Genomic DNA, 21,000 nt, shown 5'->3' with positions numbered 1-21,000 from the left:
CGTTTCCACGACAAAAAAAATTGTGTTGTTCTTCAACAAACATCCAGGATCGGGTGCTTGCCATACATTTCATGGATGTTGTTTGGATGAAAATTCTCAGGCTGGTGTAGTGGAAGCAGCTGAAGAAAACTGTTAACCCATTATCACTCACCACCCTATGCCTGTACCCCAGACGGACGAGTTGCTGAACACGGCAGTGCTGACGGGACGTTCTCTCTCTGTACCACTGCGTCTCCTCGCTGTAGCTTCCGACGGACATCTGTGGGACGTCACACACCGAGCCAGTTGCCGTGCCCCCCAACCCGATGTCATCAAGGTTCGCCTTCATAATTAATGACCTTTTAGTCTTTCATAGTATTTTAATTGATCTTGTCATTCTTCTTCATTGTTGCATTATTTCAATGATTATTGCTTACTCATATTTCATAGCTGCCAGGAAGGCCTCGAGGTACGTACACTCTCCTTTAAGGTGTCTGGCCCTGCTTTGAATGTCAGCCCCAGCTATAAACTGTCATCCTGGTGTTTCACAGGCAGGCTGATTCATCACACATGTGTGCCGTCCCTCCGCTGGATGTTAAACTGGGCGTCCCATATACCAGCATTTAGTTGGTGGACGTTAAAGATCCAACAGTGTCCTTTGGGAAGTCGGCAAGCTATTGCTGGCACCTTGAACAAATTACAAAATCCTACTCTAACCTACAAAAGGTATTGCATCATTGGCACGGCCACACCCTTAGCCAGTGATGCTACTCTGCAGCTTGTGCTGCTTATGAAAGAAGAAGACTCATATTTTAATCAGTGCATCATATCAGGCGTGATGGGTCCACTATTTAGGCTTGTGGACACATGGATTCTTTTAAAGCCATTAAACTTCTTTCCCCCCTTCCACATTGGTGAAATTTCTCTGGAAGCCCCCTACTCCTCCCCACCCTCTATCAGGTAAAATTCATCCAGCTAATTTTCCATCGACATCACACTGGGCCAAACGTTTCAAGAAAATTTTAAAAAAATAAGGTACAGCAAGTACAAGTACATATTCCCTGAACAAACCAAGCCTCACCAAAATGTTGTCAAACTTGTTTTCTTTTCCAATTCTACTTTAAAAAAAACAAAATTCATCGGCAGTTTGATATCTTCATTTCTGATAAACTTGAACAATGCAAAAAATGAGCTAATTGGTAAGAGATTTTATTTTTTAAGCCTCCACAGCTGAAGGCGCCGGGGGGGGGGGGGGGCATTGTCTTCAGGTTGTCCATCTGGCTGTGCGTCCGTCCGTGCGTGTGTGCTGTTACGGACCAGTTTATTCTCTATTTCCAAGATTTGATTGTGATTGGTTAATATTATATTTGCTGTAAGTTTTCCAGATTCTGGATAAAGGGAGTCAACAACAACAACACCACCACCACCACCACCACCAGTTGAAAAACAAAAATAATTTTGGAACAGGAGAAAGAGAGGAGAGCACAACAGAGAGCAAGGAGTCATAAGGCTGTTTCCTCTTGGGGCTTCTCGAAGAGAAGACCACTCCTCATTTTCAGAAATGCCAAGGTGAGCCAATGAAAAAAGCCAAGAATTCACAAGGTTTCGGAAAAGCGATGATAATAGAAAACCTATACGCCGAGAAAACCTATAGAAAACCAACACGCCAAGGTGAACAACGAATAGCCAAGGTCTTGTGAAAAAAGCCAAGGAGTGGTCACACTGTAATATCTTCAGTGGTCATGCTATGTTTCCACTGGTGCATTTAATTTAATTATTGTTTAATATACATATTTGAGGCTTGTGGAAGAGCTAGTACTAGTACACTGAACAGAGCAAGATACAACAGGACAAAAGGATCAGCAGAGAGGGGGGGGGGGACACCAACAGCAGAACCGAAGGCCAAGACAGAGGCAGACAAACAATGGGCAAGGGGGGCAGGAGAGGATGCATGGGGTGGACAAGATGGATATGAAGGAAACTCTCAGGATGGAAAACTGGAAATTTGGAAGGAGGAAAGATTAGGGTGAGGTTAGGGGGAGGGGGGTTAACGAGGGTAGAAATTATCAAGGTTTTGGATTGGAGAAGATCTGAGATGGTGGTGAACAGCTATCTTGAAGACCTGGAGGGAAGAATGAGATTGAAGAGGATGTGAAAGTTGGTTCCACATGTTTTAAAAAAGAGGAACAAATGAGTGGAGGTGAGCATTGATCCTGGATTGAGGTAGTTTCACAAGAAGGGGGTTTATGGTGGACAGTGTGTGCCCGGCAGAAACCTGGAGGGGGGGGCGGGGACACAAAGCACAGAAAGAGCAGAGGGTGCAAGACCAGAAATGAAGTGGTTGAAGGCAGAGACCACCGACCTGTTTACGATGGTGAAGTGATAGACCCATCGACTCAGCTTCATTGCAGGAGATTTCAATGATCTTCATTGCCTTGGTTTCCATGGCATCAAGCTGAACAAGATGTGAGGCAGGGTAGCCAGCCCAAATGGGAAAGCAATACTCCTACCAGATATAGATGAAGGCCTTGTAGGTGGATCGGAATCCAGGTCTGTCATGGAAGACCTTTGTATGATGGAGGATGCCCAATCAGCAGCTGGCTTTTGAGGCCAACTTCGAAATGTGGTTTGCACAAGAAATATCATGGCTGATAATGAGACCCAGGAGTTTGAATGACTGAACTTCCTCAAGAGGATTATACAGAAATTAAATGGGAGGGTTTGCCAGTCGCTCCTTTCAGATTGGGATTGTGAGTGTGAGATTTGTCAGGATTGAAAGACATTCCAAGTGTTTGACCCGTTTGTGAGTTTGTCGAGGTTTGAAGAGAGAGAAGAGGCTGCAAGCTGCCTGTCAGAAGAACGAGGGATGTCACGGCAGAAGGTGGATTCACCAGCAAATAGATATGGATGATTTTCCATCGAGTCGGCGAGACCATTGATCAAGATCAGTAATGGGACTGGGCCAAGAACACTACTTTGGGGAACTCCAGCCTTGACAGGGAGAGGAGATGAAAGAATTCCACTACGAAGCACATGTTGGCTTTGAGAGTCGAGGAAGTCAGAAAGCCATGTGTGGAGTTGGCCTTGGATGCCATAGGAAGAGAGTTTGGAGAGAAAGGCTGGATGCCGGACTGTATCAATAACACAACATATGTCCCAAGAGATGGCCATAATCTTATGTCTGACATTGAGGGGCTCCATCCATTGTTGGGTGAGTAGAAGCAACATGTCCAAGGTGGAATGACCTGGTCTGAAACCAAACTGGTGATCAGAGATGAGGTTGTTGGAGAAAACGAAGAATTTCATATCAATATCAACTACAATGATGGATTCCATGACCTTGCTGATGATTGCAAGTGCATAAGAGGATCAATTTTTTTGCACATTTTTACCTCCGCCACCGAAGGTGAAGGAGGTTATGTTTTCACCGCTTTCTTCTGTCCATTTATCACTTTGAAAATCGAGGATTTTTCAAGTTTATTGGTTTGTCGATTTTGTTATTCTGTCTGTCTGTCTGTCTGTCTGTCTGTTTGTTGTCTGCAAGTCACAATTTCAAACCAATCTTCACGAAACTTCACCACATGGTTGAGTATGTCATAAGGAAGAAGCCTATTGTTTTTGAGGTCAAAAGGTCAACAGGCCAAGGGTCAACGACTTCGGTGAGATTTCTAATTTCCTCAAACTTCCATCGATTGGCTTGAAATTTGAAGAGGATTTATATTTCATGTCAATGAATTCAACAAGCCTATTATTTTTGAGGTCAACATAGGCCAAAGGTCAACCACTAAGGTGGTATTTCTAAAATCCTCAATTTTCTTCTGATTTACTTGAAATTTGAAGATGATTTATATTTCAGGTCACTATTAATCCAGCCAATTATTTTTGAGGTCAACATCGACCCAAAGGTCAACATAGTCCCAAGGTCAACCACTGAGGGGGTATTTCTAAAGGCCCTGTCACACCTTGACGTGTTAGCCAGTGTATGCCGACGTATGAAAAATTTGGCGAATACGCTGGCACACGTCGAATACGTTATGGGTAAGTTTGGTATACGTAAAGAGCACACTGAAGCACGCTGGCATACGTCGTAGTACGCCGAGCTCGTCGACAAATTTTTGGTATGCTCAAAATTTCTCGACTTGCTCGGCATATGACTCACACGTTCCGCATAAAGCTGGCCATAAGTTGTAGGCACGTTACGCGATCGTTGACAAACGTCGACACACGTTACTTGTAATTTACTCATAAGTCGAAATACGTCGAGGTAATGGTTTGTGTCAGTGTTCCAGACTCCCTGTTTTTTTTTCTTTTTCAGTATGACGGTGATGTTGACACTTCGATTTATAGTGCGGTTATGATTTAAATCGTTGAGCGGCAGCCTATTAATTATATTATATTATAACCGCACTAGAAATCGAAGTGTTAACATCACCGTCATACCGAAAAAGAAAAAAAAACAGTGAGTCTGGAACACTGACGCTAAACATTACCTCGACGTGTTTCGACTTATGAGTAACTTACAAGTAATGTGTGTCGACATGTGTCAACGATCGCATAAAGTGCTACAACTTATGGCCAGCGTTATGCGGAACGTGTGAGTCATACGCTGGCATACATCGAACAATTTCAAGCATGGAAAATTTGTCTAACAGCTCGGCGTACTACGACGTATGCCAGCGTACTACGACGTATGCCAGCGTACTATGACGTTTTAGCCAGCGTACTACGACATATGCCAGCGTTCTCTTAACGTATACAAAACTTACCCATACGTATTCGACGTGTGCCAGCGTTTTCGACAAATTTTTCATACGCTGGCCAAATCGTCAAGGTGTGACAGGGCCTTAAATTGTCAAGGTGTGACAGCGGCTTAAAAATGGGCTTCACAGGAGGAACCCATCAGTGTTCCAGACTCCATGTTGAGTAGATGTCCATGTCAGTAGTATCAGTAGTAGTAGTAGGTGAGCTTGTCAGTTGTAGTAGTAGTAGTAGGTCCATGTCAATAGTAGTAGGTGAGCGTGATGGGGAGGGTGTGGGTGATGATGGATCCTCCTTGCATCCGTGTCCACGGCCACGGCCAGGAGACTTCTTTGCAGCATTCTTCGAAGTTTTCTTCGGCATGACGGTGATGTTGACACTTCAATGTCTAGTGCGGTTATGATTTGAATCGTCGAGCGGCAGCCTTTTAATAGGCTATGCCACATGATCGTCGGCGATACGATGCCGCACGCTGTGCATCAGTTAGACTATCATTGGGCATAAGTTGTGAACGCCGACAACACGCTAAGCATTCATTGGTATAAGTTATCTATAAGTTATCGAAACGTTCTGTGTACGTTACATAAACGTTATGCATACGTCCAACACGTTATTATATGCCCAAAACTGAATAAAACATCAATAGTTCAGCGTACGCCAGCATTTTAGATACATTTTGATACGTTGCCATACGCTGGCTAAATCGTCAAGGTGTGACAGGGCCTTAAAATCCTCATTTTGCATCCAATTTACTTGAAATTTAAAGAGGAATTGCATATTTGGTCATTGAATTCAACCACCAATTATTTTTGAGGTCAAATTTGTTTTATGTATTTTGCAAGTTTCGTGCTCTGCACGACGTCGTCTTCTTGTTTGGATTTCGTAAGTATATTGATGACTTCCGTCCTCTGTTTGTGTGTTTGTTTGTTTGTGTGTTTGTTTGTAGGCACGATAACTCGAGAACGGAAGAAGCTACCAATGTCAAATTACACTACGTGATTCAGGAGGGTGATGGTGCTGATTAGATTTTGGTCAAAATCGGTCAAAGGTCAAGGTCACAGTGAGGTCAAACATTCGATTTTCTGATGGTTTGGTACAGAATCATCGTAGAAACTTCTGGTTTGTGTCGCTACCTTCTCGAGAGACAGCTTTTATTAGACAAGGTCAGAGGTCAAGTTGACGATTTCGTAAATACCAGTCTATGACTGCTTGTTTGTCTGTTTGTTTGTGTGCAGGATATCTAAAAAAGTTGTAGACGGATCTGGTTGAAATTTTGTGGATACGTTCAGCGTGTGACAAGGATGGGCTGATTCTATTATGCTGAAGATCCGGATCCGGATCCGGCGACTAGAATATTTTTAAATGATTCTTCACCATTGAGAGACAGGGCCAAATACGATATGTAGCACGATATCTCAAAAGGTTGTGGACGGATTTGGATAAAACTTGGTGGACATGTTGGTTATGTGACGAGGAAGAAATGATTCAATTTTGTTGAAGATCCGAATGCAGATGCGGATCTGATATCTTTTTTTTTAAAGTGATTCTTCACCATTGAGATATATGGTGAAACTGATATGCACGATATCTTAAAAAGTTTCGGTCAGATTCGGATGAAACTTGGTGGACAGGTTGTGTGTGTTGCAATGACGAATTGATTCGTTTTTGGTGAAGATCCGAATCCGGATCTCGATAGGACTGTTATTTAATTTCTTAAGTAATTCTCACCATTGAAAGATTGGGCCAAAAACGATGTTGTACTGTATAGCATGGTATTTCAAAAACGTATTGGGCACGATATGTTCTCGTGGATCAGGCATGATGTGGCGGAGGTATGCGCTCTTCCGAGTACCCTTCGAGTTTGAACTATTCTGGTTCTTTGTGGTTGAGGATCATCATAAATGAGTCTCATAATAAAATGATTTTAATAATGAGGAGTTGCATCATACAATGATTTTATCATGAATGAGTCCCATCACACAAAGGAGGAGAGACCTGTGGGGCACCTTTCATTATGATATTTCAAGAAGAGACTTGATGTCGCTCCAAAATACCGGATGGAAAGAGGTTCCAATGATGATTCCAAGTCATGCCCGACCAGATTGACAGCACGCTGCTGGATCCTGTCAAGGACAGCAAGACGACAAGCAGGTGCACAAGCCCAGACAGAGGAACAATATTCCATGAGACTTATAATGGCCTGATAAAGATAGAAGAGGGTTACTGAAAGGAGGTATCTTCATGCACGGTATAGACAGACAATGCATTTGGAAGCACTTTTTTCTCTCCCGGAAATATACTTCTCTCAACTGAGGTTGGTGCAGATATCAAGTCCAAGCAGATGTAACTCGGGGAGCTCCTGCAACAAAGAAGAACCCATTGACAACGTTGGAAAACATGTGATATTGTTCGGGATATGGACATCAACTGAGTCTTCTTCACGTTAAAGGAAACAAGCTAATTCTTCCCTCAGTTTACCACCTTCTTTAAATCTTGAGTAATCGTGGTACTTACTTTATCATGAGGTCAAGCGGGCAAGGTGCTTGGATAAGTTGCACACGGTTTACAATCATCAGCACCAATGCCTCGTTGTGAAACAATGCAGTCTGGCAGGTAACTTATGTACAACAAGAATGTAGGGCTCAGAACAGCACCATGAGGAACACCTGGATTTATGCTGTGTTTGTGGACAATTGTCCCTCATGCACCACTGAAGTTTAGCAATCAGTAGGAAATGCAAAAATAATGGATGGAATTTGTCGCGAGATGCCAGAGGACTCGACCCTATGAACAAGACTTCTGTTCTGCACTTTATCGAAGGTCTTCAGGATGTCGAGAGCAATCACCTTGCTTCACGGCAGTTAATTAATATGCTCAGTCGTGAGGGATAAAAGATTACCAGAAGACGAGAAATTCTAAAGCCATACTGTATATCAGTGAGAAGATCATTGTCTTCTCGGTGACCCATGATGTTGTTGCTTAACCAGATTGAAAGACCTAACTCATGATTGGAAGTAGACTTCTCCCCATAATCACGATCAGACTTCTCCCCGTAACCTTTGCACAATAAATGCCGGTTCCTCACAAGTTGGGAAGACAGACTTCGACAGACACAGATTGCATAATTCTGAAAGAACAGAAGATGGTTCAGGAGAACCCATCTTCAGCTCAATTGCAGGAATTCCATCAGGACCATTGGCTTTCGAGAAAACATGCCTCTGAATAATCTCGGCCACTATCTTGGGTGTAATAGTTACAGTAAAAATGTTTGAGTTAGTCCAGGAGGGACAACCAGTCAGAGGTTGTCCTTCATCCTTAAGTGTGGAGTTTGCTGCAAAACGATTGTCAAAAAAATTGGTCTTATAAATAGGGGAGGGAAGTAATCTGGGACATTGAAAATGACAGGTACGGGTGACTTATTTCAATTGAGAACACTGTCAGCAATTGTCCAGAAATCTCTGGACCCAAGCCGCTGAATTAAATTTAGGGGAGACTATGCGCAATGGAGCTTGGTGTTATTTTACACCTGCTCCAGCAATTACTTGCAAGATATTATCAATGTCGAATCTCATACTTCAGAAGTAGTTATAACGGGCAATTCGCATCCACTGAGTAACCCTATCAGCTGTTTCTGATGGGCTGTGGCAGCGAACTGAGTTCCAAGGAATATCACGACGAAAGGAGCAGAATGAAGACCTGTTCACCTTTCCGTATTGAGAAACTGTCTGGTGAAACCGATGAGCAGTTGTTTAGGGTGACGAATGGGTAATACCGACATCAACGGTGATGTGATCTGAGTTACTTAGTGGGGCACGAATTTCAGAAACACAATCACTCGGGCGAGAACACAAAAAAAAAATGGATCAAGAAAGTAACTACTATCAGTAACATAATGTATAATGCAAGTCGGGGATGAAGTAATGTGGGTAAGATCAGGAGACAGTGTGATCTTTCACACTTGGGGAATAAAGGCAATGGAAATGGCTCAGGCATTCTTTGTGGTGGACATGATAATCACCAAAGGCCACAATCTCAGCGGACAGATGACGTGATGGGAGAGAGCTGTATAAATACTATTGGACGCAGAATCTGGAACGGTAATGTTTGAGAAAGATGGAGATCTGTAAAGAAAGTGCAGATGCAGTAGGTTGTGGAATGCAAAAGCGCAAGGCAAAAACACATGAACTCGTGTGATCGATCTTCAAGAGCGACTTCCCAGGCAAGTGGGAAAAATGGCCAATTAGCACAAACGGACCATGAGATGGCAGTTAGTCAAGTTAGCAGGCATAATATAACCGCGTCGCAAAGAAATCTGACAATATATCAGAATACACGTGAGACTCCCACAATGCTAATATATCAGATGAATTAGTCTGACTGAAGGACTGTACCTATAGCAGTAAAATTACCACGGAATCCTCTAATGTTAGAATAATAAACAATGAATGGTTTTGAGCCCTGTGGTGGCAACTTTGTTTGAGCAGGTTGGGAACCGCATTCTGTGGATATAGTAGTCATTGGGATGAGTAATAAGGTAAGAAAAGAAAAGGAACCCCAGTTTATCAATCGACAGATCCTGTACATAACTTTGCAAGGGATGTCCAGAGCCCATACAAACCGACAACCACAGTAATGGAACTTTAATGGCCTTGGGAAAGCAACCGAAGGTAGATGTATGGATCTCCATCCATGCAGATCCATAGCAGCACACCTCATCCATGGAATTTTATGCCTGCTGATAGATCAGCCTCTCAGTTCATTACCATTGAGGTCAGGATCCTGTACTATCAGGTGGGCATGACTTGAAACACGTTTTCAATCTGTACCTTTCAGCGTGGGAAAGATAAGGTAGTCATCTCTCATAAGATTCCAACATACAAGGGTGCAGAAATATACTGAGGCCCTGACATCGAGCAACCAGCCTGTCACCCCAAACCAAGAGAAGAAGTTTTGATCTCTTCACAGGATAAGATAATAAAAAGAGCTGGGATGGGTAACGATTCTGGTCGAGATATCAATATAGTCTGGACCCTTATTTTGTTTGACTGCCAACCCAGACTCACGCGCTCTTCCCACTCGAGTTTGAGTTTAGAGCATTCCCCCTCTTGGGTGGGCTGCCAACCAAGGCTCATGAGCTCGACCTGACCAATAAATATCAACACATCATGACATCACATCACGATGTAGGTTGCCTACATAAATATAGTAGAAGATTGGAAGTGACCTCTACAGGAATGTTGATCGTTGCGGCCGCAAGCTCTCACCTGCTCATGCTGGTTGGAAGACTAAGTTTATCCTCAACTTTGGAAGTGCAGTCAAATTCCCATTATTTGCTCATTGCTCGGGGAATGACGTGACCCAAAAGTTGGCTGAAGAATAAGGAACAGCACATGTAGGGAAGTCAGAACACCAAGCCAGCACCAAAACCACACCATGGGAAAACTTTTTTCCCCATCAATAGATTTGGTATCAATAGGGATTGGAGAATCTGCAACCACAAATATCAGCAATCGTATTTTAAAAAGTTGTTTATGCTTTATTTCTGGCCCAGACTGTGGATTTAGCATAATTGTCAGAATGGATTTTGCCCTTCCCCCCCCCCCCATGCTTTTCCATTATCAACTATTCACCAATATGGAACCCCCACCTCCAGTCCTTCAACACGTGCGCGCACGCACACACACACACGCACGCACACACACACACACACACACACACACACACACACACACACACACACACACACACACACACACACACACACACACTAAACAGAGAAATAAACTAGTAGGGAGAACCATCAGGGCACTCAAAATACTGTCACCAAAATCAACCTCCCTGAAAAATAAATGTGGTGAGTTTTGCAGCAGCTCTGCTCACTCAAAAAAAAAAATCAACAAAACACCGCAAGAACAGAACAGGCCCCACAAAAACAAACCAAACTCTACCGTGGAAGTAAAAACTCGAGAGAGAAATAATGACTCACAAAGGAGACAGGACAGAAGCAGCAACTCCAGAGAGGAGACCAAAGCTCAAAACAAAAGAGGAGAATGCAAAAAATAAAAAACAAATATAAATTCAAAAATAATGACCTCGAGTTAATTGGTGCTGAAAAATAACTCAAAATAGAAATTCAAAGGATGAAGAACTGGCAGAGCAACTTATATTAATGATGCGGTACTCCGAACGACATTCAAATGGAATTTGGCCTAGATAAGTATGCCAAGTGCACATTCATACAAGATAGACCAACAAAAACAGACAACATAATAATTGACATAAATCCATACAACAATATAGGAGCTCAACAACAAAACATCATCCCAATACCTCGGAGTGGAAGAGGGCCACCAAATACATGGTGTTTCAAAAAGAGTGATGCAACTTCAAACGTTTATTTATAAAGAAACAAAAACCTCAGGAACATGAACCAAACATTTCTTGAAAGCTTATAATATGGTATTTTCTGTCACTGATTGTTATTGCATTATGTCACCGCAAGAGCTCGTGAGAGCCCAAGGTCTGAAATTGGCATTTACGCAAAATCCTTGTAATTGACGTTCTCGATGGGTGCCCCTCGTTGGTTCAGACAAGCATCGATCCTGACTCCAAAGTTCTGTCCAACTTTCCTGCAGCAGGGCAGTTAGTGGAGACATTGTCCTTGGCAGCCCCCAGAACCATTAGTCCAGAGGGTTCTCGTCTGGGCTTTGGGGTGCCCAGTCATGAGCGGTACCCAGGGCAACTTGGTGGTTTCTGAAGAACTACCGCAGGAATGCGATGGTGTTACCAGCTGATTGTGGGGGTACACCATCCTGCATAAACCAGGTCATGCTGGGCTGGTTTGGGGTGACCTTTTGGTCGAGATCATGATGGAAATTCTGGAGCATAGCCCGGTAGCGCTCACTGTTGACCGTCACCATCCTGCTGTTGTCATTCTCAAACCAGTAAGACCCTAGCGTTCCCCTTCTGGCATTGAAGGCACAGAAGCATGTGACCTTAGACCCTTTGAGGTACCTCTCGGTGATCTCAGATGGTTTTACCTCCCAGAAAATGTTGTTGTGGTTGTTGATGGCACCGTTCAAGTGGAAATGGGCTTCATCACTGAACCAGATCAGGTTGATCCAGTTTGGGTGCCGCTCCATCCTGACACTGAGCCAATTGCACATATCAAGTCTCCTTCTCATGTCATCTTGACTCAGTTAATGCTTAATAGAGATGATGAATGGGAAAAGCTTCAGTTCCTGAGTGAGGATACATCAGACTGATGTTGGTTTGATGCCTAGCTCCTGGGAGTGCTGGCGCTGGGACTTCTTGTGACTGTGCACTGCAAAATCCCGCACAGCGTCAATATTGGCTGGCTCTTGATGACTCAAATGTCAGGTCAGGTTAGATCTGTGACCTGCTACAGGTTCCATGTAAACCTGTACTAACCTGTTCCATGGTCGGGTTGTCGGCGACTAAACCGTCTCCCCCACCAGGTTTTCTGGTGAGGAGGGTGTTTGGATATGGACACCCGGCAGGATTAAAAACAAAACCTGTCAAAGGGCGGAGGAGCTCCTTGTGAGCCAACGGCCATCCATATCTAGTGCCCAACTGTGTCTGCGGACGTCCTCCTACAGTTGGGTTACTTTTTTATAAGGAGGTTAGTGGCAGGATTTGCACTCCGGCTGCCGTAAAACCCTTCATTCCGCAAAACACAAAAACGCAAAAAAATCTGAAAAACCACTCCGTGGGAGTACCTCCTGTGCAGCTTCCCTTCACAGGGCAGCTCACCGGATGACGGGATTGGGGCAAAGCCTTCGGGAACCCCAATCTTTGATGATAGGAGGGAAACCACGGGGTAACATCCCTGGGTCAGATTGCGGGAGAGTGTGTCGGAGTGGAGCTGAGGTGTCGTCCACCAGACGGCGGTCTCCTTGGGTTAACCTGAGGCGGTCCCTTCGGGTGGGTGCCTGGAATGTCCTATCCCAAAGAGAGGATGATCACCTGTCTCTGTTATCATCTGAGCTCAAGCGTTTGGACATCGGGATTGCAGCTCTCTCTGAGGTTCGGAGACCGGATTGCGGCGAGATAATGGTGGGTGGTTACACCTACTATTGGTCTGGTCGCTCTGATGGTTACCATGACCAAGGAATTGTGGTAGCTGTGTCAAATAAGCTGACTCCAATGATAATTGAGGTAACACCGGTCAACAAGCGTATGATGAGATGAAGGATTCGTCACTCCTTGGGTGTCATTTCCCTGGTCTCTGTTTATGCTCCGACTGAGGCGAGTGATCTCACCGTGAAGGATGCATTCTACGCCACGCTCGAGTCTGTGGTTGATCACTGCCCCAGACGAGATACACTTCTAGTCTTGGGGGATTTCAATGCATCGACTGGAACTGATGGGGATGGTTATGAGGTGTGTGTTGGTCCCCATGGGTCAGGAACTATGAACCAGAATAGCACTAAGTTCCTTGACTTTGCAAGAAGTCATGGACTTAGGGTGGCTGGTTCATGGTTTCAGCGCCCACAAGCTCATCGCTGGACTTGGTATTCCAACGCTGGCGGTGTGGCAAAGGAGATTGACCATGTCCTCATTGACGGTCGTTGGAGGATGATCCAGAACTGCAGGGTCTACCGGAGTGCTCAGTTCCTCAATACTGACCACAGGCTTGTTGTAGCAACTCTAAAGCTGCACCTTAAATCCTGGAGAATGGTACCATCCCAGCCTAGGCTGGATGTTGACAAGCTCAGGGATGAGAGAGTAACTGAGAAGTTTGCGAACAGGCTGAGTGGACAATTGGGGGGTCTGGGTGCTTTGGGGGGTCCTGAAGAGTTGTGGAGTGCCTTCAAGACCACCGTCCTTGATGTTGCCGGTGGATGTCTTGGAACTCACCACAGGGCAAAGAAGAATTTTGTCTCTCAAGGGGCACTGGATACCATTGACCAGAGTCGCAGGGCCAGGCTGAATGGCAGAGCTGAGCTGTTCAGGGAACTGAGGCGTAAAACTGTACGTGCACCGAGGGTGGACAAGGAGGCCTATGTGCGAGGAATCTGTGAGGGGGTAGAGCATCACCTGTGGACAGGTGATTCTCGTCCCGCTTACAGGGGAATTCACGCATTGCGTTCATCCAAGCCCATCCCTCGGAGCACTGCAGTTCGAGCAGAGAGTGGTAGGCTCTTGACAGAGGAGTCTGAAGTGAAGACCCGCTGGGCCGGTTACTTTGAGCGGTTGTACCAGGCTGATCCCCCAGCTGTCGAGTTGGACGTCAAGGGTGTTACAATCCCTGTTGCTGACCCTCCAATCAACTGTGGTCCACCTTCGCTTGTGGAAACACGGGCTGCGGTGAACCAGTTGAAATGGGGCAAAGCTCCAGGGATCTGTGGCATCCATGCCGAACTTCTCAAGGCTGGTGGAAATGCTGCACTCGTGTCGTTGCATGCAGTTTTGTGCTCTGCCTGGAACACAGGCATCATCCCAACTGACTGGAAGAGGGGCCTTGTTGTTCCTCTCTGGAAAGGGAAGGGTGATCGCCAAGACTGCAACAACTACCGAGGGGTGACGCTGCTCTCAGTGCCGGGCAAGGTCTTTGCTCGGATAATTCTTGATAGGGTTCGCCACCATCTGCTTGAGCACCAGCATCCAGAGCAGTCAGGCTTTACACCAAAGAGGTCAACGATTGACCGTATCCTTGCTCTTCGTGTCCTCACCGAACACAGACGAGAGTTTCGGCAGGGGCTGCTTGCAGCCTATGTTGATCTCTGTAAAGCGTTCGATTCAGTGAATCGGGATGTCCTCTGGAGGATTCTTGGTCTTCGTGGGGTGCCACCAAAACTGATCGATCTGATGTCTGAACTCTACTCTGGTACTGAGAGTGCTGTGAAGTGTGGTGGTACCATCTCTGACTTATTTCCAGTTGTTACTGGAGTTCATCAGGGGTGTGTACTGGCCCCCACACTTTTCAGCACTTGTATGGACTGGATTTTAGGGAGGATGTCGGAGAGATCAAGCTGCGGTGCATCGTTTGGGAATGTCAAGATCTCGGACCTTGATTGTGCAGATGATGCAGTCATCTTTGCGGAGACTTTAGAAATCCTTTTGGGGGCCCTCGAGGTGCTGAATGAGGAGTCAGAGCTGCTGGGATTACGGGTTTCTTGGGTCAAAACTAAGATCCAGGCTTTCGTTGACATCCTGGATGCTGCTGTCCTGTCTGTGTCTGTTAGTGGTGAGGATGTTGAGGTCATGGAGAGATTCACTTACCTTGGCAGTGATATTCATGTCTCTGCTGGCTGTGAGTCAGAGGTATATAGACGTCTGGGTCGGGCCTGGGGAGTCATGGATTCACTGGATCATGGGGTGTGGCGCTGCCGGTACCTGTGCGGGAGGACAAAAGTCCGAGTCTTCAGGTCCTTGGTACTTCCAATCTTGCTCGATGGATGCGAGACTTGGACTCTGATCAAGGATCTGAGATGGAAACTTAATTCCTTTGGTACCAGGTCTCTTCGGAGAATCCTTGGCTATCGCTGGCCGGATTTTGTGTCCAACGAGCGGTTGCTGAGAGAGACTCGGATGAGATCTGTTACCTGCATAGTCCGTGAGAGTCAGTTGCGGCTGTATGGACATGTGGCTCGTTTTCCTGATGCTGATCCTGCTCACCAGATTCTCTCAGCGAGGGAGTCTCATGAGTGGAGGAGGCCAGTGGGCCGACCACGTGCCTCGTGGTTGCAGCAGGTTGACCATCATCTCAAGGAGATGGGGATGGGCCTGGCATCTGCCTGGGGGATGGCCAGACAGAGGCCCCTGGAGTACCGGCGGAAAGTGGACGCAGCGACGCGCTGTTCTGGCACATGCTCTCATACCTGACCTGACCTTGGTTACTGATGCTGGCCTGCCACTGTTGGCCTTGCTCTGGTTGTGCACTCTCCCCTTGTGCTCAAAATGTTTCACAATACATTGAATGACACAATTTGTGGGTCCATCATGTGTTCTGAGATCATATTCCCAGCAAAACCTCCAGCGGGTGTCAACATATGATTTAGTCTCATAACACAGAGCCACCACTTTTGTCTTCTGCTTCACTGTCAATGGCATAGTTGAACTATGGAGCTATAAATCCCAGGGAACAAATACCACGTTAACACCACCACTCTGCAAAGGAAAATGGTTGAGGTCAAAAAACAAAGTAATGGCAGGAAGTCAAAGTTGTATCAATCTTTTTGAAACACCCTATATGTCACAAACAAATGTGCAAAACAATTTCCAAAGAATACCAACATAGAATGAAGCTGATCCTGAAAAAGTACCGCTCCCCGAGAAACATGATCAAAGCCGTGAACCAATCACAATACCAGTATTCCAATACAGCTGTGGAATAATAAACTGGCCACAAACGGAAATCAACAAACGAGATCTCAAAATAAGGAAACTCCTCACCATCCACAAAATGTTTTCCGAAAATCAGTGCACCCCGTGAATCTCGTGCCGAGACAAGAAGGAGGTATCAGCTTGATGGAGTTCAACCAAGTGCATCGAGTGATAATAGTACGATTGACTGAGTACGTGAAAAGTTCAACAGACTACCAAATCAAATTTGTACACAAACACGAAGACAGCAAGCCAGAAAAGGTATTCCTGATCCTCTTTTCAAGAAACTTCCTAAAATAGGTGTGAATAGAATATGGCACACACGAAACCGAAACATTAACGAATACAGCCTCATCCATTGCAAAAAAGGATGAAAGGAAAATATCAACAGATATACACCAACAACTGGCAAATGATAAAAGAGCAGGGAGGTATTAACAAAAAAAATGAGTTGGACAGATTGGGAATAGGCAAAGAAGGCTCATTGGAATGGTTAAGAAGAGGTTAGCTCAACTCAGATGGAGAAAGAATCATTACAAATACAGCACCCAGTACCAAGGACACAACACGAATGGCTTTAAAAAGATGGCGTAACTGAACCAATCAGACAGGTTTTGGTCTTGATCAGGCAATCAGTTTAAGTCTTGATCAATCATACAATCAGATGCAAGGTAGAAACAGAAAGCATGAGTCACCTCCTTTCTGGATGTAAAAATAAAACTCATGTCAGAAAAACTGTGCACACTAAGGCACAACAAAGTATGGAGAATAATCTGTTGGCACATCTGCAAAAAATTCAATATCCCAGTCCCACAAAACTCGTGGAAACATGAACTAAAAGCGATCATTGAAAACGAGGACACAACACTCACGTACAACCTGATGATCCCATCGAGCGTGGACATATAAAACAAAGCATTGCAACCAGACATAGTACTCAGGTGCAAAAATGAAAAGAAGGGATTGCTAAATGAGGTTTCCCGTACCCAACGATTTTTGGCCCAAAACAACACAGGAATCGAGAAAATGACTGAATTCCAAGACCTCCAAAATGAAGTCAAAAGATCTTGGAAGTTGAAGAATGCCGAAATTATACCTGTAATAATTGGAACAATTGGAATGATAAAGAAGAACCTCATGGAAATCTTAAAAACCACACCAGGAAACGTAAGCACAAACAAACTACAGTTGGAAGCTGTCTGGGGGTCGGTGATTTAGCATTGCATGCTAAATCTATTCCATGGTTGGAGAAAAGAGCCCTCGGAACAAAACTCTGAGAACAAGAAAACTTCACAGTTTGTTCCATGAATCATGACCCTTACCAAAATGGAGGTGGATACTTCAAGTTTGGGAGGACTCCGTTGCACTTTCTGAAACACACATATGGAGATAACTCACAACATGCACGCACATGCACACATGGACACACACTAGATTTATGGGATAATCTACAGGAATTTTTCCAGGTTTTTTTTGAAAATATGTAGCTAAGTCAATACAATTGATTTAAACCACTTTATGCAAAACCTCAGGATTGTATGAATAATTATTCAAGATGAGTAAATCAAGTGATTTAATTCATCTTAATGATAGAGTTTGCATTTAAGGACGCGAGGTTCGAGTCCATAGCCAAATCGAGCTTCCAGGGTCGTAGTCTTTGTGTCGAGCGCTTCGACAAATCAAGTTTGCATGACTCATTGTTCTTAAGGTGACCTTTGAATACTTGTGCTTGTCCTTTAGTCTTTCTCAATATTATTCCACATTGTTTGTTTGAATTGTTGCTGCTCTTTCACTGTTGTGTTAGAAATAAAAAAATGATTTTGTCTATCTAATTTTTGTCCAATTTTACGTTTAACCATGTGACGATGACATTTCATGGTGCTAACCAATTTGATTTTCATTTACCCTCCACATTTCCCAGTGTTATCTTCCTCAAACTACGCATGATATTCAAAACTTTTCTAATTAAATGTGTGATGAATTCGTAATTTAACGCCAGAGAGCTAAAATGGAGCATTGGCTGAGGAAACTATTTTACCCAAAATTTCACGCCACTGTGGCATTCCTTTGGCAATCTTCCCTCGTCAAATTACGAGAATGATATACAGTAATATTTGTTAAAATTTGCAAATTTTTGTTCCATAAAAATGTTTCAAAGTTTTCTTTCATTCAATGAAAGGTCAAGCCAGATAAACCACCTCCAAAATAATTTGCAAAATTTAGAAAACTATCTTGCACATAACAGAATTTAAAATTGGTTTGCATCATTAATTTGACATACTTGCACATGTCATCACTTTGTATGGTTGGGTTTTTGATGAATGTTTTTATTAATTAGATCCAATGGAGCATTTCTACTTTTGTCTTTAGTAGCATGCAGGATCAATAGATGTTCTGAAAAGCACAATTATTATTATTCTTCTTCCTTTGTACATAAAATAAAATGCGTAAGGTCATCTGCCTTATCTATGGGCACATCTTCAACATTGAGCGAGTAAACATGAAGAACTGACCCAATTTGTCGACTCGTTATCCTCCGTTGGCCCTAAAAAGGACCATTTATGCTATAAGTTTTGTTGCTGATTTTACCGGGTGGCTGGTTGCTTACATGACATCCAGATGCCAATTGTTGACATTAGTATGATGGTGGACTTCTCTTTAACTATCACTTAACAAGGACACTGCATGAAGGTTGTCATCTTGCCCCCAAAAGTACAATACAGTAATGCATTATGACACAACTGTACTGCACTGTGATGCAGCATAAATTGCCCTGCTGCCCCCTTCATTTCCTCCCCTTCATTAGGAATACAATAATCCATTGTTTAATTAACCCATTGGAATGTCCTCCAATATTGAATCATATGTAATCATTTTGGGGCTGCTCATTACTTACAGTTCTCTGTGGACCCTTCTTTTTGTGCTTTTCACCTGATATAAGTGATCAATCAAGTAACCTGTCTCAATCCATCGGTGCTCGTGTAGTGAAACAATCATGTGCGCATGCCCAGTTGCCACGTTAATAAGGTGCCAGACTGCATGACGGACATTTCTTCTTTTTCTGTACTTTGTTCGCAATTTTGAATACAATTCATCATTTTCTCCCTTGGGCAAACTATTCTAGGTGGTCGTCACGAAGGCAAAGATCGTAAAATGAGCTGAGTATTAAGGAAATGGCTGCAAAAATTACACAGATCTTGATGATCCTGCAATGTTGCACTTACCATTCAGAAATGCACAGGGCACTTATAGAGTCAGAGTGCTCGCTTTTTTTAGTTTTTCTGCCACTACCTTTACATTTCCTGTGTAATTAAATGTTTCTGTGCCTGTTAAGTGGGGTGGAATTGAACGAGATGGATGGACTGCACTCAGACCCATAAACAAGCATGAATGCCTGTCCAGGATTATATTTCGTGGAAAACGGATGATGAATCATATATTTTAATGATTAAGTTTCCTTCACAATACAACTTCATTGAAAACAATGTTTACTTTTATTTCCTTTTCTGTTTCATCCACACTTTCCTCTTCTTCAGCTTGTGTGCAGCTTGTTCACCCCTATGTCCTTCTTTTTCTCCCTACCCTTGATCTCACTCCCACGCTCACTTCCACTTGACTGTTGGCATTTCCTCTTTCGATTTTATTCCTTTCCATTCTACTCTATCTCTTCTGTGGGCTTCAATACAAAAAAACCCACAAAATGACCAGATGACCTTTGCAGATGTCATCTTCCCTCTTCAGACTTTATCTGCCTTGATGCAAAAGCGCTCAAGGTTTATAGTTTTACAGAGTAAAGCCTCCCTCCAAGTTTTTCATTTCCCTAGTGAAGTAGGTTTTGCATTGATCGTTGAGTTACATAATGGATGGAAGTTATTGCAAAGGAAAGCTCTGGGGACAGCAGAAGGGCTCATTTGATTGCATGTTCGCTTCTGAGCTTTATGACCTTGCATGTCATCACAACAAGAACCAAACCTGAAAAATGAATACGAAGAACAAAATTAATTTAAGAAATACAAGTCTGGAGATGACGTTGGTTCACGAGCAATGTACACGGTTAGCCTTTTTTATTTTTTGACCTTCGAGGGGACGCCACGGGCAAACTGGCGGGAATCGGGAAAAACGTAAATGATGAAAGTTGTAGTACTCGAAGAGCACAACTTGCATACCAACTTTCGTTCGAAACAGTTGAAAACCCGAGGAGCTCGATGCCCGATTTATTGATTTTTTTTTGACATTTGCAAAGTTCATGACCTTGTGACCTTGACCTTGGGACGAAAATGAAAAATCGAGCTCCGTGGGGCTATGTAGGTGCCATTGGGCTAACCAAATACCGAAACCCCTGCCAGATTTGACAAACCCCCTCGGAGAAGATGTAACTTGAAACCGGCTACCCCCTAAAAACACATGTTTTTTGGGTGTGGCTCTGCCCATAATGGGCGCAGCATGCCCATTCTCCGGAAAACACAACTAGATCATGATACAAACCTGGCACCCTAATTTTATCAAAATCGGATCAAAACCCACGGAGCTATGCTCGGACAGACAGACAGACAGACAGACAGACAGACACACACCCATAACGAATATAGTGGTCACTTACTGACTCGTGAACCAATAATAAACTGGTCTTCTGATGCTATGCAAGCTCTCCAGAATGATAGCATGCTGCATCATGAAAACATGCTATCATTTTGATCAAATGTTAATCCTGCTGTCTTATCTGCCATTTGCATGTTTAAGATCTCATTCCATCTTACGGAAGATCAGCCTTCAATTTGGGACCATGGTCAATTTTCCAAGGTGGATGTCATGGTTATTGTTCAAAATAACATGTGATTGCGATACTTCCTGACAAATAACCATCTCAACAGTGCCATTAGGTTCGACACTGTGAAGCTCCAAAAGGAAATTGTG

The 21,000-nt window shown here is 43.9% G+C and overlaps 1 protein-coding gene across 3 annotated transcripts in view; it reads left to right on the top strand.

Annotated features, from left to right (window-relative positions):
• The window catches only part of LOC147011030 (transmembrane protein 132E-like), a 506,523-nt gene that overhangs the window by 360,672 nt on the left and 124,851 nt on the right, over positions 1-21,000 (top strand). For all 3 annotated transcript variants that reach the window (XR_015052610.1, XM_085860680.1, XM_085860681.1), the window contains one exon: positions 173-316. Coding sequence is in view for 2 of the 3 variants with exons in the window: in XM_085860680.1 (XP_085716806.1) it covers positions 173-316 (144 nt within the window). In the remaining variant the exon portion in view is untranslated. The remainder of the gene's footprint in view (positions 1-172; positions 317-21,000) is intronic.

The sequence above is a fragment of the Eptatretus burgeri genome, chromosome 16, assembly GCF_056783735.1.
Source record: "Eptatretus burgeri isolate ZD-2024b chromosome 16, Ebu_testis_v1, whole genome shotgun sequence".
In the NCBI taxonomy this organism is placed as follows: Eukaryota; Metazoa; Chordata; class Myxini; order Myxiniformes; family Myxinidae; genus Eptatretus; species Eptatretus burgeri.
This window is presented reverse-complemented; position numbering and strand designations above follow the sequence as displayed.